We start from the raw sequence: 22,695 nt of genomic DNA, 5'->3' as shown, positions 1-22,695 counted from the left end.
CAGATCTTCGTTTCTAATACCGTATTCCTCCCACCAGGAAAAAATTTTACAAAAGCATTTCTCCTTGGAGAAATGGCTGTTGGCTGATCCGGGGCAGGGTGAGTACAAGATCAGACTGGAACATACTGCTACGTCAGAAAGGGGCACCCCCAACGGCCGGAGTGCATTAAAAGGACATAAGCCAGAAGGGTCTTCTGATGGCCAAATCTGGAAAAATTTGAGCAAAACTGGGTATAAATAATCAAGTTATTAAGCACTGAAAAAAAGAGAAAACCGGTAAGTTCATACTGGTTAGGAAGGTAGGTGGGTGGATGGATAGATGGATGGATGGGTAGGTGGCTGGATGCGCAGATGAATAAATGAATGAGCAGGGGACAATGGGGAGCTCATGTCCACCGACAGCGTTCTGTGGAGGGAGTATTAAAGCTGAAAATTGCCATTCTGCAACCATTATAGTAAAGAAGGTTTCAAGCAAGCATCATCAACGGACAATAAATCTAGGGAGAAAAATTTGATAAGGAACAGAGTACCTGCATGGTTTTAAAGTGTCCTCCCACAGAAAACATTTGCCAATGGTAACTCTGATAAGGGGTTAATATCTAAAATGTATAAAGAACTTATAAAACTCAACAATAAAAATTACCCAATTAGAAAATGGGCAAAGAACCTGAGTAGAAACTTCTCCAAAGAGGACACACAGATGGCCAACTGACATATTGGAGACAACAGCTTTTACACTCTTGTTTTTAAACTGTTTGAGTAAAATACATTCCCCAAGTCTAAACATTAATTTACATGATCTGGAAAACAAAGCCACTAAACATTTATTTCTGCTACTGAGTTTACAAAATATACCTTAATGATGATGTTGTTTCCAAGGTTATTTCCTATTTTAAAGATCTGACGAACAAATACTTCCTTAAACTCTAAAAATTTAAGAAGCTTAAGAACCACATGATTTCCCTCATATGTGGGATATACAACTGAAACTCACAGACATAGACAACAGCATGGCGGTCGCCAGAGGGAAGGCGGTGGGGAGGGTGATGAAGGAAGGGTAAAGGCAGCCATACATACGGTGATGGAAGATGAGCTGACTTTGGGTGGTGGACACACAATACAACATACAGATCATCTATCATAGAAATGGACACTTGAAACCTCTATGATCTTATCAGCCAATGCCACCCCAATAATTTTAATTTAAAAAATTACGAAGCAAAGAAAGAGAAGAATAGAGCCAATACAGACAGTACTGGTGTTTGTTTTGAATTCTGTTAAGATTACATACAGGAAGGAGAAAGTAGTATGGGAAGTAAGCTTGAACAGGAGGATTATTTCAGAATAAATAAAGGTCCCTAGGACAAAATAATTTCCTCTATATTTTAGTAGCTCAAATCTATCTAGGCCAAGTGATAAAAACACAAATGCCAGTAAGAATTCCATGAAACAGCAACAAGGAGGAAGAGAAACCAGATGTAGGTTGCCAGAAGGTACAATAAAAACACCCAGCAATACAATGTTGGGCAAAACACACAGGCGTGTTAGTTTTGGATCTTCAGAGTCCAGCGTGTGGGCGGAGCCGATCAGAAACCCCGAACTGCCGCACAGCGCAGATCCCCTGCTCTCGCTGCCTCCCTACCCTCCCTACCCCACCCCAGGCCATACCCTGAAGAGACGACTCGCACCAACTTTAGACAAAAACCTCCAGTGAGAATGCGACATGCCCCGCGCGGTGCGCTGCGGCCCCGTTTCCGCATGATGCCTGACGGCCCGTCTGTTGAAGGAGGACTAGATGGCTCCGTGCACACCTGAGAACCACGAGTCAGGTCCTGTGGACTAGGATGGAAGTAGGCAGGATGAACAAGCTCTGCTTATAAGAGGAGTCAGGAATGCCTTGCACATATGGAGGTGACACAGATGGGGTGCCTAGCATCCCAGAATCCCAAACCTGTAATAACACTAGTAGCACGAGCCCCGCCTCCTTTCCAGCTGGAACACCTTGAGCCCTGCTTCTAACCCCTCACCTGCCTCCTGCCTCACACTCCATCCCCACGTTTGTGGTCAAGAGGCCATTTCTCAGCAGAGCACCATAGCTCTACTGTTTCAGCCTAAAAAAAAAAAAAAGGCAGATGACAGCGAGTGTAGCTGTATCTTGCAGTCACTGCAAGCAGGTTAGGAGGCAGGTGTTACGTTCCCATATAGATAAGGTAACCATGCACAGAGAAATATGTGACTTGTCCCAGCTCATAAAGGGGCTCAGCTCAAACCCAAGCAGTCTGGTTCAAGACTCCATAGGTTCACCTATTAATAAATCACAAGCAGATGCTAGAGTCAGGGAAATATTTATTTGCCCAGGACTGCAATAATAACCTCATCCATCCACATTCTGACATGGCGCAGCTGAAAGCTGCTTCCCTAGGAGGCTATTCCTGAAGAAATTCCTGCCTTGTGCCCACATCCCTCTCATCCTTGCCATCAAAAACACACCCAAAAGACAGTGTTTTCCATGTGTTCAAAGTTACTTTCAGGCATAATTTATTTCTATGAGGGGAAAAAAATTAAATTACTAAACAGAAAAGAACAATGCTATTATTTTGACAAATTCTGTTTTCCAAATAAAATATCATTCTATCATATTCTGGTTTTGTTTAGGGAAATAAATCTACTTTCAATGCCTTTAAGAACCTTTTAAAATATCTTAACAGGAGAATTCTCATTTAAGATAGCAAAATAAAGATGACTCCCATCCTCCTCTTAGACACCCTCACAAGGAGCACGAAAACACGCACAAAACTGCCTTCAAGGGCACCCAAGCCACAGCACAGAAGCCAGGAAAGGGATGAGCGGCGGCCGGCTTCACGGAGCGGAGCCGGCCCCCGAGCGCCTGCAGAGAGGTGCCCAGCGGGAGCCAGCCTGGGAAGGCTCAGGGATGAGGTTCCAGTTCTGGAGGAGGCGGAGGCCGGGCTCAAGCCAGCAGGCCTGGCGGGAAGCCGCTCGCAGAACAGGCTAGCCCCGGCACCCACACGGCTGGACGACGCTCAGAGCCGCAACAACCGCAACATAATCGGGCAATTATTCCCCGCAGCACCTGACACTGAAGGCTCATTCCCCCGGCAGAACGGCCCACAGAACCCAGCCTCGGGGACACTGGGCACGGCAAAGGCTGTGACAAGAATGAAAACAGAGGTGATCTTCTGAGACGTTAAGCGTGCAGAACCTGAGGGGTTCCTGGGTTCGGTCTCGGCCCTGTCGATTAGGAGAGATGTGCTACCTTGGACAAGCTGCCAAACGTCTCTGCACCTCGGTTTCCTAATCTATAAGATGACAGTAATAATGGGTTCAGCCCTGGACAGTGTGGCTCAGTTGGTGGGAGCACTGGCCTGTACCCAAAGAGTTGTGGGTTCGATTCCCGGTCAGAGCACATAATACCTAGGTTGCGGGTCTGATCCCTGGCCTGGGCTCATGTGGTCCCTGGTCCAGAAATGTGTAGGAGGCAACCAATGGATGTTTCTCTCTCACATCAGTGTTTCTCTCCCCCCTTCCTCTCTCTCTAAAAGCAATGAAAAAAAAATGTCCTCAGGTGGGAATAAAAATAAATTTTAAAATAAATAGGTTCAAAGTCACCGAGTTGATGTCAGAATTAAACGAGTTATAGCTCTTAGAACGGTGTCTGACAACAGGAGGGACTCAGTAAGCACGAGCTCCCCCCGTCCTATCACTACCTCCCCTCAGCACCCACACACGCACACCCCCTGCCCTGCACCCTCAGAGTGCTGGCAGCAGGAGTAAACTCGCAGGCGTGGGATTGGAAGGGCCTTATCTAGAAAAACTGAACCACCGCGAAGCACCATGCTTGGGCACGCTGGCGTTTGGGTGTCAGCAACAAGACAGCCAGTTCTGCCCCCAGTGCTCCACTATAAAGCCCCTAAGCTGAAACGCCCCCCCGCAAACATACACAACAGTGCCACACAGCTTTACAGTACATGACTTTCAAACATCACCACAAGATTTCAGAATATCTGGGAAAAAGATCAGATGCCAAAACTTCAATTATTTTAAAAAGGTCACATGTAAAGGACTTCGAATAATAATAGTAAATGGCCAATTTGACGAAGGTCTCATAAGGTCTGGGCACTGTTCTAAATGCTTACGTGTGGTAACTCATTGAACCATTATATCAAACCGTATATGGGGAAAGTACTATTTATAAACCCATCTCACAAATGAGATGATTATAATACAGAGAAATTAAATAATGTACTTAAAGCTAGGATTCAAACAGAGTCTGGTCTGAACTCATAACCATGCCTTTCAAGAATAATTTTCTGCAGGTTTGAAGATTATAAAAAAAAAAATGTCTTCAAAATTCTGAAGGAACCCACCTAGAAATCGATACCTAGTCAAACAAGCAACCAAGAATGAGGCAGAATTATACACACGCTGGCTCTTCAACAACCTGGGAGTCGGGGCCCCGTCCCCCTCGAAGCCAAAGATCTGCATGTGACGTAAATCAGCCCTCCACACACAGGGATTCCCAACAGCGGATCAAAAATATCTACGAGGGGGGCCCCAAGAAAACCCTGGAATATAAACAACTGTGTATTTATTCTTACACGCTGAAACTTCAGTCCCCTTCCAAGTACTCTCCATTTCATGCAATGCAGGTTTTGAGATATTTTTTCCACTGTTCAAAGTAGTTTTTGAATTTTGATGCCTTTCAGTGCTTCTACCACTCGTTTCACCTCTTCCAATCCATAAAATGTTTCCCTTTGAGGACCTTTTCCATGCCGGGAAACAAAAAAATAAAGTCACTTGGGGGTGAGATCAGGTGAATAGGGAGGGTGGGGCACAAGGATCATGCCATTTTTGGTTAAAAACTGCTCGATGCTCAGCATAGTGTGGGCAGGTGCACTTGTAAACCACCCATCACAAAATGGGAAAACACTTCAAAAAAAAACTCACTGCAGTCGAACGCAGCCTCTCACAACACCGCCAACTGGTACGCTGATCCAGATGGGATCCTGGAACACTCACCCGGCCAGGAAGCCTGGCCAACGGGGGACCCACCCTCCGGAAGGTAATTCTGCTTTTTCTCTTTTGGGTTCTCCCTCGTACAAGTCTTAAAACTCATGACTTACAAATTGTTTCTTAGATCCTGAAGAGTATAAGTATACTGCAACCAAAAAGAATTTGTTAAACCAAGAAAGAAAAAGATACAAGATAGGAAAAATAACGGATCCAGCAGAAATAAGGGACAAAGGAATTCCCGAGATGATGGTAACAGGCAGCTCAGGAAGTCAGCCGCACACAGGCCCGCTGGCTGGGGCCCGCTGGCTGGGGCCCGCTGGGGCACCAACCCAGAGAGAGCAGGAGGGCAAAGGACTCCAAGGTGGAAGTCTCCAGGAAAATAACAAAAAGAACTGACAGATCATCTCATTGATGTGAATGTGCAGAAACATATTGAAGATATAGGAAGATTCACAATAGGTAAAGAAACAAAACCACTGCAAAAAAACAAAACAAAATAGAACACAATTTTTATCATGAGGGAAAAAAAGTTCAATAATAAAGGAAATATAGCCATAGTACTCTACTTGGTTCAACTGGGCATGATGTTGGCACCGTTTAAAAAATGTAAATACTAATTATGAGCTAACCAATTATTACACCAGAGTAATGCTGGGACGATCAGGTGTAGCAGGGCAAAGTCAGGCTGAATGACTTAGAAAGGGAGAGCCGAATCTCCACTTCCCAAGACAGGAAAACAGTCAACAGCCCAAATCCCAAAACTGATTAATTGAAAAGATAAAAAAAAAAATATAAGCCCTTGGGAGAAGGCAGACAGGAAGGGAACCAGAGGTAGAACATTGCTATTTTTCATTATTAGCATTTATTCTTGTGTAAGTATTACTATGATAAAAATTAACACTACTGAGCTTCGGTATAAAAACAGATTAAATCACTTTAGGTGAAACAAAATTCTGACCTTAATATACTGAAATACTCCTGTCTCTTCCTCTCCGCTAGGCCAGTTCCCTAATCAAAATAAGAGTTGATAAAACACATTTAAAAGATCTGTTTCTCAACACCTCCCATCTATTAATAACTGGCTACACTCTTGCCTCAAGAGTCTAGCTAGGCGCATTCATGCACTACCACAGAATCACGGTGGCTAATGTTTACAGGCGTCTCGAAAACCATTATATCCACAAGAAACTAAAGACATCCAACGCTGTCAACTCGCAGATATCCACAATCGTGGGTAAATGCATTGAACTGAATAATAACTTTTATAATCACTTTCGATTCTTTTAATACTTCTATTTGAATACAAGTCTTCTAAGTCCTAGAATGCAGCCCAAACCAAAAGCATCGCCTTCTCTCACCCCATGAACATTTATTGTTGCTGTTTTCTTTTCACAACTACTCAGAGTTCAGACCAGCGTTGCCCTGCGCTACCCTCCAATTCCTCACCAAACCCGCAACTGCCCGAAACCCACCCCACAGTCCCTCATGACTGTTCCTGGGCCCATTGTGGTTCACCTCCTTTGAAGCGGTGTCTCTCAGAATGAGAAACACACGGACATGACCTGAAACCTGGGTCTGCCATCTTTGTCACCCAGCTCTGCGCCTTGGACAACTTCCATAACATCCCTGAAAGTCAGATTCTTCAAAGGCACAGCAGGGATAATAAAACAAAACTGTAGAGAGTTGTTATGAGGGTTACACAAAATAACACACATAAAGCACTTAGAAAATCGTGGCCATATAACATCTGGCAACTGTTAGCAGTGGCAGCAGCATTATTTCCATGCAACCCACAATAACCATCCTCCCACAGGCAGGTCAGCTGGGCAGAAGCAGCTCCTTCTTCACCGTTGTGACACCAAAAAGGCCAGCAGTGTTCAGCCTCACGTGGGCTCTCACTGTTTACAGAACTGAAGGGATTTTAAGATCTAGCTCATGCTCCAAGCCCTCCACCCAGCACCACCCCCCCAGAAAGATTTGTGGTGAAAATCGTCACCCTTAATTCCTCCAATAACCCAGAGCTTTCTTTCTGTACTGAACTGAAATGCAAATGCAGAACAAGACGTCCAGGTCCACACCTCACCTTCATTGCTGGGCTATGGACTCCATGAGGCAAAATCCATGATTTGTCCTGCCCCGCGGTGGCAAAAGCACATACATTCAGCACACATGTCAGAGATGCAATCAATTATCTGCTGACTGCCTCTGTGTTAAAATCGTAAGTGTGAAACAGAAATAAAAAAAAAAAAACATTGTTTCTGGCTTCCCAAGTCAGACTGGTACCTGTAATTAAGGGTATTAACGGTACTGTAAGGATTATGAGGTGCTTTAACATCACTGTGTACACGGCATTCAGCATTTTCAAAGCTCCATCAAAAATACATTCCCATAGATTCTCACAACAACTCTGAAATAAAGGAATTATTATTTCAGTTGAACCGTCAATAAACGAATGACTTACCCAGGACCACCCCAACCATGTGAGTGACAGAGCTAGAACTCCATGGAACAGAGACACAGGAAACAGGGAATGGGCGGAGAGGGGCGGGGTGCAGAAACAAGGTCATTGCCACAGGAAATAAAACGCGGTTCTCCCTTACAGACGTCACTACGACACAAGCGTACTAAAATTCACTTTTTACAAAGAATGTATTAGAAGATAAAAAATTTGCAGTGACTTTTCAGTGGCTTTAATACAAAATTAGCCCAATTTTCTCACTCGAATTAGTGTACAGATCCTTATAGATGTTAAAACCCTGTATAAATGTCTTAAAATCCAAAGTGGTTTTCAAATCTCTCCTAAGTTTAAGAAGGTTGATTTTCATCAAACACAGTGATGCCGAGACAGGACCAGGCCTGGCAATCCCCAGTAGCTCGGCATCTTCTAGAAGGAGGGCGAACCACAGGAAGCAGGGCGAACCAGAGGAAGCAGGGTGAACCACAGGAAGGAGTTGAAGGCCAAGTCCAGGTTTTCAGACTTATCGTGAACACAACAGAAACCTAAGATTCAACTGCAAAAGAGAACATTGTCACCTAGAAATTTCCACCCTTTTTGGAATTGTGACATATGTCACACAAGTGTTTCTAGGAAAGAGAAAAGATAAAGTACATTAAATTTTAAAAACTATTTTAACACTCAAGAAACTAAATATGAATATATACTCTTAAGCAGAGCCCTCCACAATAGGTTAAGCAGCAGAGTTTAAGACCAAAGACCCATGAAGATGCAGGAGCAGGGAGAGGGAGACAGGTCCCGGATACCACTTGGAAGTCGGACACACAGGGCACCGCATCTCATAACTGGACTGGGAAAAGGGGGGAGGCGGGGTGGCCTCTGTGTTGTAGCCTCATGGCTGGCTGCTCCGGGGAGAAGACAGAGGGTGCAGTAGGTCTGGTGGCTGAAGGGGCAGCAGGAAGGCGAGTTCTGTTGGGTGACCTGCAGTTGGAGATGCCTCGTGGCGGGCATCCGGTTCTGCATTTCAAAGGGCAAGCTGAAGAATGGGGTCTGGAACGAGAGTGTGAAGGCAAGCGGGAGATACAGAACCACCAGGGTACAGGGAGATTCGAAACCAGCTTAGCCCACCTAGAAAGAGCTGCATGCCTGGGGTCCCCGGCACTTAAAAGGGGAGGCGGAGGGACGAAAGGCGGGGAGCATGAAGGCATGAGGAAAACCCAAAGAGGGGGTGGCGTCCTGGAAAGCAAGAGAAAGTGACACTTCAATTCCACTGAACACCACCCGACATCCACTGCAACCCAGGGACCTCGGGGTTTACAGCAATGTGACGTCACTGCGAATGAGACCGTTCCACTTTGAGGGGTAGGGGGAAAGCCATGTTGAAGTGGGTTGATGAGTTACAGAGAACTAAAATAAATGGCATTTAAAGAATGTGAGGTGAGGAAGACCACAGGAACGGACGATCTTCCAGAAAGTTCACCAACCCACACGGCAGATAACTGTCATTGCCAACACACCCACAGAAGGCTGCTCAGAGCACAAGGGGCAAGCGGGGTGGGGTGCAATGGAGGAAGAAACTGGGCCGGGAAGCCTTCTCAGAAAGAAGTAGCCAAATCCAAGAATCCAGGTGAGACCATTCCTACAGTGACATGTCCCTATGATGAGATCAGTTCTTCCACCAAACACACATGACCAGGTAAACCTATCTGCTCCTAAGTAAAGGCAATCCCCTTAAATAAAAAACCAGTACTAGCCATGACTCACTTGCATGACAGCAATAGTATCCGTAAGACATCGTTTTCCAAAAGAAAGAGAGTCCCGAGTTTTCCAGCTGTGACATCAGGTCATCAGAGCCGACATCACAGCCGAGCCCTGCCCGAAGGCCGGGGCCCATTCCCGACCCCCAGCAGTCCCTCACTGGATGCCGCAGGGCACGTCAGGGGGCACATCAGGTGGAAGGAGCGTGGGGTTTGCTCACGGCGGTGGAGCGGGGTGAAGGTTTGGTAACTACGCAATGGGCACTGTATCTGCCCTAGAACTTTCCCACCAAAACCAAAGACAGAAGTCACACTCTGCAAAGTCTCACCTGGTGGCAAATCTAAGAAACTGAAGCCAAGTAAGCTTTGAGTCCACGGAAGGGAGTGGGGCGCTGGGAGGGGGCCAGAATGCACAAAACTACCTGGAGAAATGACCCAACGGTGAAAGGAAACCCCAGCTCACCTCGCTGTTGTGGCCCCGCAGGTTGAAGTTAATTCTCTGTGGGGTGTTCCTGTCCCGGCGGCAGTGGCTGGAGGTGAAGGTCACGCCCACGACGCCCCGGCCGTTTCCCGTGGCCAGCCAGCCCTCCTCGTAGTAGCGCCTCCGGCACACAGGTTTTTCCTTCTCGCTCTTGGGGACGCGCCCCTTCCAAGACAGGCAGAGGATATTGGAGTCGCTGCAAAGGACTGGCCCCTGCTCCACCGCTGCGTACATACTTTTTTCCAGTGAACTGTTTTCCTCAAAAAGTAATGCTGGATGCCCCAAAAATGTCAATCAATTCCTTTCATTGATTTATTCTATTTTTGTGGTTGGCTTGCGTTGTTTTCCCTGACCCCCGTTAATTAAGATTGACCTGGATCTAATTAGAAGGTCAGTAATTTATAAAGATCCACCAAATGCATAGTGAAAAAATTCCTCTATAAAAGATGATGGCAGTCTGGTAAGAAAAGGTGATGCTTAAAAAAACGCGGGGTCCCCTCTCAGTTTCAAGTCCTTAGAGGAACAGTGGGCTGACCCTCTGGAGAGAGAGCCTTGTCAGTATGTGGTGATCGAGAAACCGAGTTTTCTTCCTTCCCCTCGACTTGGTTATGCTCCTTCAGCCTGAGATTCCAGTTTAGTGTAACGTGATTCCAGAGACCAAGGGTTGCAAATACATAGATTTCAAGTAACTTAAGGCTTTAAGAATCCCTCGAGCTGGAATTTTGTCTTCAAAAGTTCAGATGCAGACACAGAACACGGGGTCATCCTCTCTCTAACGCCATCCTCTGGCATGCTTTTCTCAACAAATCTCTGCTGCTGCTAAAGCTGAGAAAGATTGCATAAAGGGGGGAAAAAGGCACACAACCCGTGCAAAACCACCAGAGTTTGTGCGGGCGGCAATCCACGCTTAGGAAGAGAAGACGCCTTTCCCACTCTTCAGAACCCCAAACGCCCCACCTCGGGGCACAGCCAGGCCTCCCGGCGGGTCGCCGTGTCCCAGGGGGCGCTGGGCTCTATCTGACCGCCGCTCCGCAGGCCCACGCGGCCCTCCGTGCCATGGGGGTGGAGAGCGGGGAAGGCCCTTCACTCCGCAGAGCTAGAATGTCCCAAAGCCCTGACAACGGTCCAGGCGTTTGCCTCAGGTGAAGCCGCGCTGCAGGGTGTCGTCCGTCTCCTCCTTCCTCCCTTCCCCAGTCTAACTTCTCCCCTTTCTGCTTCTAGACACCACGTCCTTTTTCATCGCGAAGGAAATAAAAACTAAACTCAGACTTAAGTCCACCGCGTAATCCTCCCCTCACATATGCAGGTCCTCCTGGACTCCGCGGAAAAGGGAGTCCCTGCAAACGGAAACACAGCAGCACAGGTTGGGTTCTTCCCCACGTTCTGCGGACGGGCCCTTTCCAGTTCACATTCAGAGAATGTTTCCAAAGTCCACACGGACAGAACAGGGAAAAGAAGCTTTGCCTGGACGTTCCTTGATATTTTGTAATTATTGGTTTCCACTGCTACCTAAGATATTATCCTACACAGGAAAAAAAAAGGGAAATAATAAATTAAAATTTCGCGGACACAGTCAACTGAAGAGGGCAAAGGAACCGGGTCCCTGCTCTGGCTTGTCCCGTCAAACCTGAACCGCCTCTCCTCCGGTCACATCCTTCCGGTAACGGTCGCCTGTCAGCCCAGGACTGTCAAGCCCGTCCGAGTCACCAGGTCCACGGAAAAATAAAGCGCGGAAACCAAGGCCTGGTCCCCCCTGCACTGCGTGAACTCACTCTCCTCTCTTCGTCACCGTCTCACTTAGCTCCTGCTTTAAACTGGAGAGGTATTTCTGTGGCTTGATCTGCGCAAGTTTTTTTTTTTCCTTCTTTTTGAAACTTTCTTTACCCGTGAAGACCACATGGAAAACTGGCCATCACTGATGTGTTTTTCTCCCCGGGCTCCTGAGCCCGGAGGTGTCAAGTTGCTCCATCTGATTCCCAAATTAACTCTCATTAGTTGTGAAACGCTTCAGGTGTGCACCGGAACGAGCCTGTCTCCGTGAATGAGTGTGTGTGCATGGAGAGGTTTTGAACGTACACAGACATACGCTGTTCAGCGGGTGCGCAAAGCGTCCGCTCTCCCGGTCGTTTCAGGAACCGCCTGACGAGTCACAGCGTGAAGGCCCTGGAGTCTTAGGAATCTGTAAAACAAAACAGATATGAAAAAAAACAACTAAAAATACTGAAGAATAAAGCTTTCAGCAGACTGATCGCTATAACTGAAATTGGAGACCCACCTTTATACTCACGTATACCAAATGGAGCTAGTGACTGGTGAAATTCAAATAGCAGGAGGGTCTACCTCGCCAACTTGGAGACACTGCACAACACAGGTCTGCGTGCCCTGTACTGTTCATCAGACTTGCCAGTAGCTGGGATATCTGAATGAAACCACTGCCTCCGCTCTCCCACGGCTTACCGTCCTTTCTAAGACTCTGGGCCCTGCGTGTGCAACTTGACCCCTCGTTCCGGTTAAGCCAGCAACACCCCAGAGAAGACTGAAGAGGCTCAGGCAAATTACCTGAACCTGCTTTTTCATTATCAGTAAGAGATACTCCCTAACCACACAAGGCGGCAAGGGCCCCTAAATCCCCTCCATCTCCGACTGGGGCCAGGTCCCAGAGCAAAGCACCGCTGTTTTCTCAGCGTTTAAACTGCCTAGCAGCAATCAAGTCCTACGAAATCTACCTCCAGCACCTCCATCTTCTCCTCCTTCCTGCTGCCTCCAGCCCAGACCTGCACCCCACACAAAAACGCCAATAACTCAAGCCTTAACTACCCGACATCATCCCACCTTCCACAGGACCCCCAGAGTGACCTTTCTAAAATTCAAGGCTGCTCAAAGAGCCTCGACTATTCTTTTCCCGGCCTGGGCAGTCCCCTAGAAGGCTGGTGAAACAGCCTAGCCCCCCCGCCAAAACACCTGACCCTGAAAGTCTAGGGCTGGGTCCAGGTATTTGCATTTCTATCAAGTTCTCAAGAAATGCTAATGCACCTGGTCTGGGAGCCAGGATTTAAGAACTCACTGATCTGTGGGGTCAAGTGCTAACCGGAGAGACCCTTTCCGGTCTGAGTTCGACTTGTCCTCTTCTCCTGCCACAGCCACCACATGCAGCCTGTGTTCCTGCCATCGTGCCTGGCCACTCCCTGCCCCCTAAGTACTGGGTTCTTCCTTTCCACACGTCGCCACTCCTGCTGCCCCTTGCCAGGATGGAACGCTTCCTTTAAAACCCACCTACCTGCCCTGGCTGGGCGGCTCAGTTGGCTAGAGTATCGTCCTGATACGCCAAGGTTGTAGGTTCAAGGTGGGCTCAATCCCCAGTCAGGGCACATACAAGAATCAGCCAACGGATGCATAAATACTGGAACAACAAGTCAATGTCTCTTTCTCCCCCTACCTCTCTTTCTCTAAAAACAAAAACTAAAACTGAAAAACCCACCTACACCGGCATCTCTCCTGCGCCACCTCCCAGAGCACCTGGCACGAACTTCTGCCCCAGCGCACTCTAACCCCTGCTCTGCGCTCCCAGAGGCAGGGAAGCTGTCTTGTCATCCCTGGAGCACAGCCCAGCATCAACTCAGCGCTCACCAGTAGCAGGAGGGGGCAGGCAGGAGCAAGGCAGCAGTGCTCACACATACTTTCCTTGAGACACCCTAATTCAGATGAGTCGTTTTACACGTGTGTGTGTGTGTGTGTGTGTGTGTGTGTGTGACGTGTCAATGAATCAAACGAAACACCCAAAAATCTCAGGAAGTGCTGTCGGAGGTGAGAATGGCACCAGGCGTTAGACAGGTGGAGTCGGACCAAACCTTGGTTCAGCGACCTCGCAGTACTTGTTCTGACCGGAAAGAACTCCCAGCCCAGACTCAAACTCGAAGAGAAAGTTTGTTTAGGAAGTCGCAGGGGTACAGGAAGTGGGCAGTAGAAGAAATGGGTTCAGGAAATAGGTTGCAGAGGCAAAACAAGGGCCTCGGGAGCTTAGGAGAGAGGGAGGTAAAGGCAGCTCGCCGGGGGGGACAAGCAGGGAAGGGGCGGCGGAGGTGCTGGGGGAGGCGTGCGCTGGGCCCTCTCTCCCCCGGGCTTTAAGGTGGGCCCCAAGGGAGGGTCTCCACAGACGACGCACCAGCTCTCCAGGTGTGTCCTTTTAGGGCCCCGGCCTCCACGACTGGACTGTGTCAGGGCAGGGGTTGCTAGTCCGCGCAGCTGTTCCTGAGGCCCACGTCGGTGTCGTTGGTCTGGTTTCGCTTCTTTTCCGGGCCCGAAGCCGAAACACAACTGAGGCCTAAATGCTGTCTCCAGGGAGGACGAGCCGGGGGACCTAAACCACATGACCAGCGGTACGAAAGGTCAGGGGTTCTAGACCCAGTGACCGGTGCTGTGCAGGGGAGGAAAGGCTACCTGGGGGCGAGGTCCTTGTTTTCCCTGTTTTGCCCGCTGGTAGGCACCTGGGCTTCCCACCCTGGCGACCCCCTGTACCTGTGCTGCTGCACAGACAAAAGGTTTGGCCAACCCAATACCTCGCAGTAAACAGGGTTAACAAGCCATGAGCTACGTTAGGCACTCATGCCTCTGGGATTGTTTAAAAACAAATTACTAACAAGAATTTTTTTAATGACTATATCCAGTCTAGAAAATCCCAATAAAGTATCAAAAAATGTCATTTTAGTTCTCAAGCTAAGCATGTATCCACAAAGAAAATGCATATTAGTAATAATAAATGGGGAGAAGATAATATTTGATAAAAGAAAATTTCAGAGTATAGTTCTATTTCTTTCTAAAGAATAAAAGTTTAAAAGAGTGGTTAAGCAGAAGACCAAGCTGAGAAGCAGAAGAGTAGGTTAAAAAGAAACAAACCCTCAGGGACACAACAGCACAGGGATCACAAGGGGGAAAGAGGGTGGGCAGGGGAGGCAGAGCACAGCACCTACACAGATGATGTGTTACAGAACTGCACCCCTGAAACCTGTATCATTTTAGTAACCGCCCTGGCTGGCGCGGCTCAGCGGACTGAGTGCCAGCCTGCAGACAGAAAAGATGCCGGTTCAACTCCCAATTGGGGCGCATGTCTGGGTTGCAGGTCCCCGGTTGGGGGTGTGAGAGAGGCAGCCAGTCACTGTTTCTCCCCCTCTCTTTCTCCCTCCTTTCCCCTCTCTCTAAGAAAATAAATAAATAAAATATTTTTAAAAAATTTTATTAACCAATGTCACCCCAATCAATTCAATTAAAAAAATTTTTGAAGTTCACTCTTAAAAAATTGTTTTAAAAAAGTAGACTTTAGGGAAATATAATCGATGTCAGATGAATGCAGAGCAGGAAAAAAGCAGAGTAGAAACGTTTCCAATGAAATATTCCAAACATCTAAACTTTAAGCTTTTGATTATAGACTTGTTTATGGGTTGGAGAGAAGGGGGAAATGGGTTTTCCTGGTTGGTGATACACACTAAACACATCCTACTCTCTACTCGAGGGACGGCAGCTCCGTGGCCACAATCGGCTACTGTCGGTTTCAGCTCTACCCCTGGCAAGGGGGGCTGGGGGGGCTCTCTCCCCTGGCTTCCCCTTCCCACAGATGGCAACGCAACCCCAACTCTACTCTTCTTTTTTAACTGAAGCAACTAAGATGACCTGCCTCTAATTCCAGTCACTCCTTCCCCTGGGGGATTTTCCACAACCCACAAACATCCAGAGTCCAAGGCTGCTCTAACTGGTTCCTAGGGAGCTTCGATAGCTGCCTAGAGGCTAGTTCACATTGGTCTTCCAAGACTGCCTTTTAAGGCAGGGACAGTCTCAGCAACCACTGTCATGGGGCTACCTACACAGCAGGGAACAACACATACGCAGACACTTCACCACACCCCTGCAAAGATAATGGAACTTAATCATAATTGTGTGTCTTAACAATAAATGTGTGTGTGTGTGCGCACTTATCATTCTCAAAACATGCTAGTGAGAAAATAACTACAGGCATGCACGGATGCCCTGACCGGTTTGGATCGGCTGGTTGGGCGTGCGTTGTCCTGCAAACTGAATGGTGTCCCTTTCGAGTGGTGCCCAGTCAGGGCACAAGCATGGGTTGTGGGTCCACCCATGGTGGGGACGCATACGAGAGGCAACCAAGCGATGTTCCTCTCCCACAGTGACATTTCTCTCCCTCTCTCTTCCTCCTGTAACAGGGTGCAGCCAAGAGGGGAGTCCCAAATTGGGATTTGTAATGGGGTCCAGAACTCAAGGTGTCCAGGAAATATTAGAAATATGTATATATAGGATGTCTTCACCCCCTCAAGTCTGAGCTGGGGGAAGGGACACATGGAGCAGGGCCACTGAGAGCTGTTTTGCATAGCAACAGCTTTGCAGCTAACCTCTGGTGTGGCATTTAACACATCTATAACCTTTAACTGGTTTCATAGATATGTTACACAGCTGTGGCCATGTTCGGGGGGCGGGGGGGGATGGAAGTGACTTCCACCCAGGATGTAACTGGGAGGCAACTCCCCCTGGTTATAGCGCCTGTGTGAGAGCTTGGAGAAGACTGGCTCTGTGCGATGGGGCCGCACTTGCCCAAACTTACTATGGCAGCCCAGTGAAGCTAGAAGAATATGGGAGTGCTGGCAGGTGTAACTGGCTGTGGGAGGAGTCAGAAATGGGGCTGCAGAGGAAAACCCAGGCGCAGCAGCCATGCCAAGAGAGGACCACGTGGCTGTGGCAGTAGGGAGAACCACGCGGCTTTGGCAGAGTGAGGACCCTGTGGCTTTGACGAGAGTCAGAACCACGAGGCTCTGGGTTGCTCCGTTTTGCCACGTGGCTTAGGAAGCAGGAGAAACTTTCCCTGGAAGAAAAGGGGTGAAAGGACCTTTGCTGGTGGGTCATGAGAAGGTGCCACATGGCTCTGGATTAACTGGAGATCATGGCGGCGACACAGATGATGGTGCCGGGAGCCTGAATCACGGACTTCTGCTTCTTTTCCTGAGATACGGTACCCTGGACTAGGGCAGAGGGAGAAGGAAGGACTGTGTGCGTCTGTGGGCATCCTAAAGAACTTTAATGTATTTTGATGAAGACATTAAGTCATTACTCTAAGTCTGTATAACTCTTAAATAAATAATTCCTTTCCTTTTCACCAGTCTCTGGCATTGAGAGACGTCTTTCCTCTGGCAGTGGGCAAAGCGAACCTAGTACAGTGGGGGAACCCCCAGAGAAAAAGGGGGGGTCCATTTGGTAATAATATATTGTACACCCCGCCAGTCTGTTCTGTAACACTCCCTTCCTCTCTCTCGAAAACTAAATAAAATCTTTAAAAATAAAAAAGACATGCATGCTTATGCCCAGGCTTATCCCAAAGACGCATCCTTACTACAGCTGTGTCAGTTCCCCACTGACTCGCACTGTAAATGTTAGAGAGGTATTCCACCGAGAAGTTGTCTCAGTCAAAAACAGCAGCAGCTCCTTTAGATACGATACACTGAAGCACTCGACAGGCTCACATGGCAAGGGTCTTCTCTGCTTGTGATAGAAGTACTTTTCTGGTTAATTCATCATACCTACTAAGCCCCAAACTCCCAGACTCCAATTTGCATCCTATCTGCCGGACCCAGCAGCACTGCATTTAATGAAGTGTTCGATAAGGCACTAAGTACGCTACAGAACCCCCAGCAGGCTTCTAAGGAAAAGGTAAGCAATAAATGCTGGCTAAACGAGTTCTTGATGACCCCTGGGTCAACACCAACCGTTCAGAATCTGCGTCTCCTGAATGTCTGGGCTAACAGGCATTGCAGCCATGTGAGTAAAACAATTCAACCAGAAGCCGTGGGTCCACCGCAATGCTCAGAGAACAGTGAAGAGGCCCACTTCCAGAGAAAGTTGCTCCCTCTTTGCTTTCTGCACACGGTTTCAACAGCCAGTTCTGAGGACAGAAGCACCTAATTTTCTGTGCAGAGGGTGGGGGGGAGGAGGGTGTGGAGGCTCTAAAGTAAACAGCTGGCCTGCTAGTCTACAAAGGAATGGGGGCTGGATACTTCTAAGAATGAATCTACTCCTGAAACTTGGGCGGTAAAACACTGTGGTACCATACACAGCGCTCAATGTTATCAAAAGTCATGTGCCTTCATTTAAAAAGGAGGACATTCCATTTATCAAAGTGACAAAGACTAAAAGAAATGATCATTTTCAATGTCACTGAGGGTGCAGAGAAAGGAGAGACCTATTTGGTGACATAATTTAAAAGGCATAAAACGTTACAAACCTTTTGATTAGCAATTCTACTCTTGGAAATTTATCATGAGGAAATAATCCTGGATTGTACAGAGATTTAGAAGGATTTTCACCTCAGCATTTTAGAAGTGAAAAATCTGAAATAACCTTTATGTCCAAAATGTAATATTGGTTCAGTAAATATTGGCACAGACATAAAACACAATACTAATTATACTGTGGAAGACTACAGCATGACATGGACTATGTTCTCGATAACTTAATTAAAAAGTGAAATCATAGGTTACACTTCCAGGGTATTCTGAAGGGCCTGCCTAGTACTATAGAACTTGGGTGAACTACAACAATCTGCTGGACTCTCGGGAGAGCAGGAGAAGTCTCCAAGGAAGGCACGTGACGCTCCCGTAAATGCAAGGACAGAGCCAGCCCCATCTGCGATCGTGGCACCACTCGCCTAGCAGGCCTATGACCCGGTGACACAGGACTGACATTTTTCTCTTCTGAGCTTGTTGTCCCCAGGACTGGAAGTTACTGGAAGCAAGAACAGAACCAACCACTCCCTGCAGCCCCGGGCAGAAGATAACATCGGAACAAAGTGCACTGAGTTCGGACACGCCAACAGCCCAGGGGCCGCACAACGGCCACCCCCTCCCCACACCCCTTTTTACTCCAATTACGACCCAATGAGAGCTCGAAGCCCCCACCCCTCAAGGCTGGTGTATTTCTCCACACCCTGCCCCTCGCCTTTCTTGGAGAGTGGACAAAATCTTTATTCTCTACATTTTCTTTTCTTTGTGAATTATCTCACAGCCCACCTCACTGACCACCTTAACAATAAACACAGGAGAAAGTCAGTTATCCAGCCAGTGCAGATATCAGTTTGTCCAGAACTGTCTGAACTAATGCTGCTGTGAGCACTGGAATCAGAATCGGGGTGCCTAGCTGTCCCAATTTACCCAGAACTGTCCCGGCGCTACCACTCCGAGCCCCACACTCCAGGAAACCCCTCATGTCACCGAGTCCGAGGCAGGCCAGGCAGTCGGTCGCCCTGTCACGTCTACAAACTGGGCTCAACCTCCAGGTTGAGGGACGGAGTCCCACAAACTCAGCAGGGCCCGCAGAGGAAACTAAAACTGTCCCAAACTTCTAGGGCTCTGCGGCTCTAGGTCGGAGCAATGCAAATCTTGTCCGAAGGAAACATTCCCCATTTCGGGCCTAAGGATTCCCACAGATGAGGTTCAACCAAAGATCTGTTACAAATCAAAAACTACCAAACATGCCAAGAAAAGTCATCACACCTTGTCAGCAGAAGTAACAAATTCAGATTTCAAGCCTTCAGAAATTCATGAGGTAGAAAAAGTAACACTATAGAGTCTAAACAAAGCCAAATGTTGACTCTTCAGAAAAACACAATCAAAGACACAAACCTCTGGCAAGACAGATCAAGAAAGGGAGGCACATACAAACAGCGCTGGGAATGAAGAACGGGGTGTCACTCTGGGCAGAGTGAAGATTAAAAAGACAGAAGAATACCATGAACAACTGAATGCTACAACGTTTGAAAATATACTCAACAAACAAACTCCTAGGAAACGTAATTTAACAAAACCAATTTAAGAAAGATAAAGTTTAAATTGTGCCATAACCATTAAAGAAAATGAGTCAGTAATTTAAAATCATCCTACACAAAAAGCCTGTCAAGTCCAGATATTTTACAGATAAGTTCTACCAACATTTAGGGAACAGATTACTGCAGAATCACACAAACTCGTCCAGAGAAAAGAAAAGGCGGTAACACCCACAACTGGTCCTACAAGGCCCTTCCTTACACCTCAAAGCCAACACCAGGAATGCAGAGTGTAAGAACAGGAGGTATAGGGGGCATAAATGGTAAGGGGAAAAAATACCATAATAAATAAATACACAATAAAAAAATAAACACATACGTACATAAAGTATTTTTTTAAAAATAAAACAAAAGGGCCCTGGCTGGCATAGCTCAGTGGATTGAGCACGGGCTGCGAACCAAAGTGTCCCAGGTTCGATTCCCAGCCAGGGTACATTCCTGGGTTGCAGGCCATAACCCCCAGCAACCGCACATTGATGTTTCTCTCTCTCTCCCTCCCTCCCTTCCCTCTCTAGAAATAAATAAATAAAGTCTTTAATAAAAAAAATAAATAAATAAAATAAAACAAAAGGAAGTCAAATCCATGAGTATGATACAAAAATCATAAACAGAGCACTAGCAAACCCAATGGCATATGAAGGAAGTATTAGATTGCACCCCAAGGGGGTTCACCCCAGGAGTAACATTCGCAACAGTCGACCTCGTAAACTGCCTAGAGACACTTTCCTCGCCTCGGCATTCCAGGCCCTTCACAGAATGGCTCCACACCTCTCTGTAGAGCCCATCTTACACCTCTGTCTGCTGTAAAACTTATGCTCCTTTCAAAGTATAGTTTCTGCTTGTACACCAAGCCTCAAGTTTGTTCTGCTGATTACAAAGCTCACCCCAAATCCCCCGATTTTAGCCATCTTTCTGATGCATCTCCAAAACCACCTACTCCACACATCACTGCCAGCTTCTCCCTACTGGGTATGGATTTGCTGAATTCAATCTTCACAGTATACTCTTCTGTTTTTCGTAAGTTGCTCATTCAATTTTCTACCATATTACAGATATCCCAGCCCCTATTCTCCCTGTTAACCTGGTAGTTACTTGAGGGTAAGGATTTTCATATGCCTGTCCATCAGGGTATTCATTAAATAAATGTATGTTCAATCCAACAGAAGTGTTTTTATTCTGTACATGGTGTTAAAAATCTTTTCCCTAAAGAACAAATGATGCTATGTAAGAATAAAAATGCTTCCCCAAGAATGCTATAAATTATATTCTTTTATAGGCCAGTAAACTACAGGAAATCTTTCCACTGCCACAGGCAAATAAACAGACTCATGGGTGCATGTGACCCTGGTCATACAAACACTAGACAGTCTAATACGACTTCATTCACCCCATAGTTAGAATTCAGGTCTACTTGGGTTCCAAACCTGTATACCCCCAAATTGCCTTCCCTGAGATTTTTTTCATCCTGATCCACCTTTCCTATAATACTGTTAACCTTTTGAGAGCAAGAAATACACCTTAGTCACTGTATTTTCACACCCAGGAAAGCACTCAATATTTGCTGAATAAATAACAATTAAATGTAGGAAGAAGCCCCAAATGGTAACTCCTTCCAAAAGCTTCACCGCATCCTCATGAAATAAAGAGGTGACCCTGAATGGTAAACTACAGGTTCTATTATATCCACCATCCTCTAATTAAGAAGGAAATTGCTTATTTTGGAAATTTTCCATTTAAAGAGCTGAGAATCTGGGGCTCTTAAAAGGCTAAGTTCCAGTCATCTAAAACACTGCCATCTGGATGACAGTAAATACGCCAAATAAAATATAGTAAAATTTGTCTTGAAATACTAATACCATTACAATACCAAGTTGCAAGTAGCTAAAACTATCCCCCACGCTTCTGGCAATGTCCCTTTTGCAGTGCTCCGGTGACCTTATCATCTGAAGGTGACTAGGAACACCAGGGATGCAAGACCTTTTCACAGGTGCACAGCAACGCAGGAAACTCAAAACTGGTTACAATTTAGCACACAGACAAGAACAACACACAAGTTTAGGTTAGTGAAGAAATCACCCTCCTGGTCACTGCTAAAGAGGAAATACAAAATATAAACAGCTTCCTTTACAAAAAAGAAAACACACAGAAATAGCTGTCAGAGAAAAAACAAAGGATGTGGCAAAATAACTGCATTAGTTCCACCACCCCATCCCACTGTCCCCAAAATTATTATGTATGTACAAAAAAAGAACACAACTGATTATCGTAAATCTGAATTTTAGTATGCCTTCTGAGTTATTACTTAAAATGTTTAAAGCTTATTTTAATACTAACATAAATTTCAGTGATTTTTTTAACAAACAGTTCTTTTCAAAGAACTACACTGGATGTTAATAGACAATGGCAGTTTGTTATTTTTCTTAATTTTTTACAGCCAAATATTTTCATGAATACCTATATATTGTTCAACTAAAATGAAAACAAAACACCAATTTACATTATGATGAGAAAATCTGTTTTCACATCTGCTGCCATCTTTTTCACTTGCAAAAACAATCCCCTGGCATTCCCACGTCTTTCGTGCAGAAAGGGCTCCAACGGGTAGCTGAAACTCGGCCAGCCACTGCACAGACAACAGAGTCCTGGCTAGGGCCCAGCCTTAGCTCAGTTCTACGGCGGGGATACCTTCCACGGATCCCCCCTGGTCCCCAGGGAGAGCAGAAGCGCCTGACCTCCGGCCAACGGACAGACAAGGCGGACGCAGAGAGCGTGCCCGAACGCCTGCACAGGTCAGGCACTGGGGCAGAGAGCAGCGCAGGGACGCAGGGGACCAGAGCCAACTGATGGCCTAGTGCCCGCACAAATGGACATATTCCCAACTCTGAGCATGCACTTGGGGCCACACAGGAGCAGCTGTGCGGTGTTCAACAATCAACGCCCAGAGCACCCCGGCTTAGTGAGCCGCACGCACACACGGCACTCACAAACGCACCTTGCACGCAACGAGTGTGCAGCCCGAGTGCGCAGCCCGGGCTGTAAAGGAAACGGCAGCAGGAGGTCAGGCGGGAACCATCCTTTCAACCGGGGAGGGGCAGAG

At 46.9% G+C, this 22,695-nt stretch overlaps 1 protein-coding gene across 3 annotated transcripts in view; it reads right to left on the bottom strand.

The window, feature by feature from the left end:
- The window catches only part of TULP4 (TUB like protein 4), a 179,702-nt gene that overhangs the window by 115,795 nt on the left and 41,212 nt on the right, over positions 1 to 22,695 (bottom strand). For 2 of the 3 annotated variants that reach the window (XM_045842813.1, XM_045842811.1), the window contains exons 2-3: positions 11,801 to 11,903; positions 9,707 to 11,246 (exon numbers count right to left, since the gene is read on the bottom strand). In XM_045842813.1, coding sequence (XP_045698769.1) covers positions 9,707 to 9,958 — 252 coding nt within the window. In that variant the 5' untranslated portion in view covers positions 9,959 to 11,246; positions 11,801 to 11,903. Of the gene's footprint in view, positions 1 to 9,706; positions 11,904 to 22,695 lie in introns of all 3 variants that reach the window. The other variant, XM_045842812.1, reaches the window with a different exon arrangement.

The sequence above is a fragment of the Phyllostomus hastatus genome, unplaced genomic scaffold (genome assembly GCF_019186645.2).
Source record: "Phyllostomus hastatus isolate PE091 unplaced genomic scaffold, TTU_PhHast_1.1 phas_contig_40, whole genome shotgun sequence".
NCBI classification, from domain to species: domain Eukaryota; kingdom Metazoa; phylum Chordata; class Mammalia; order Chiroptera; family Phyllostomidae; genus Phyllostomus; species Phyllostomus hastatus.
This window is presented reverse-complemented; position numbering and strand designations above follow the sequence as displayed.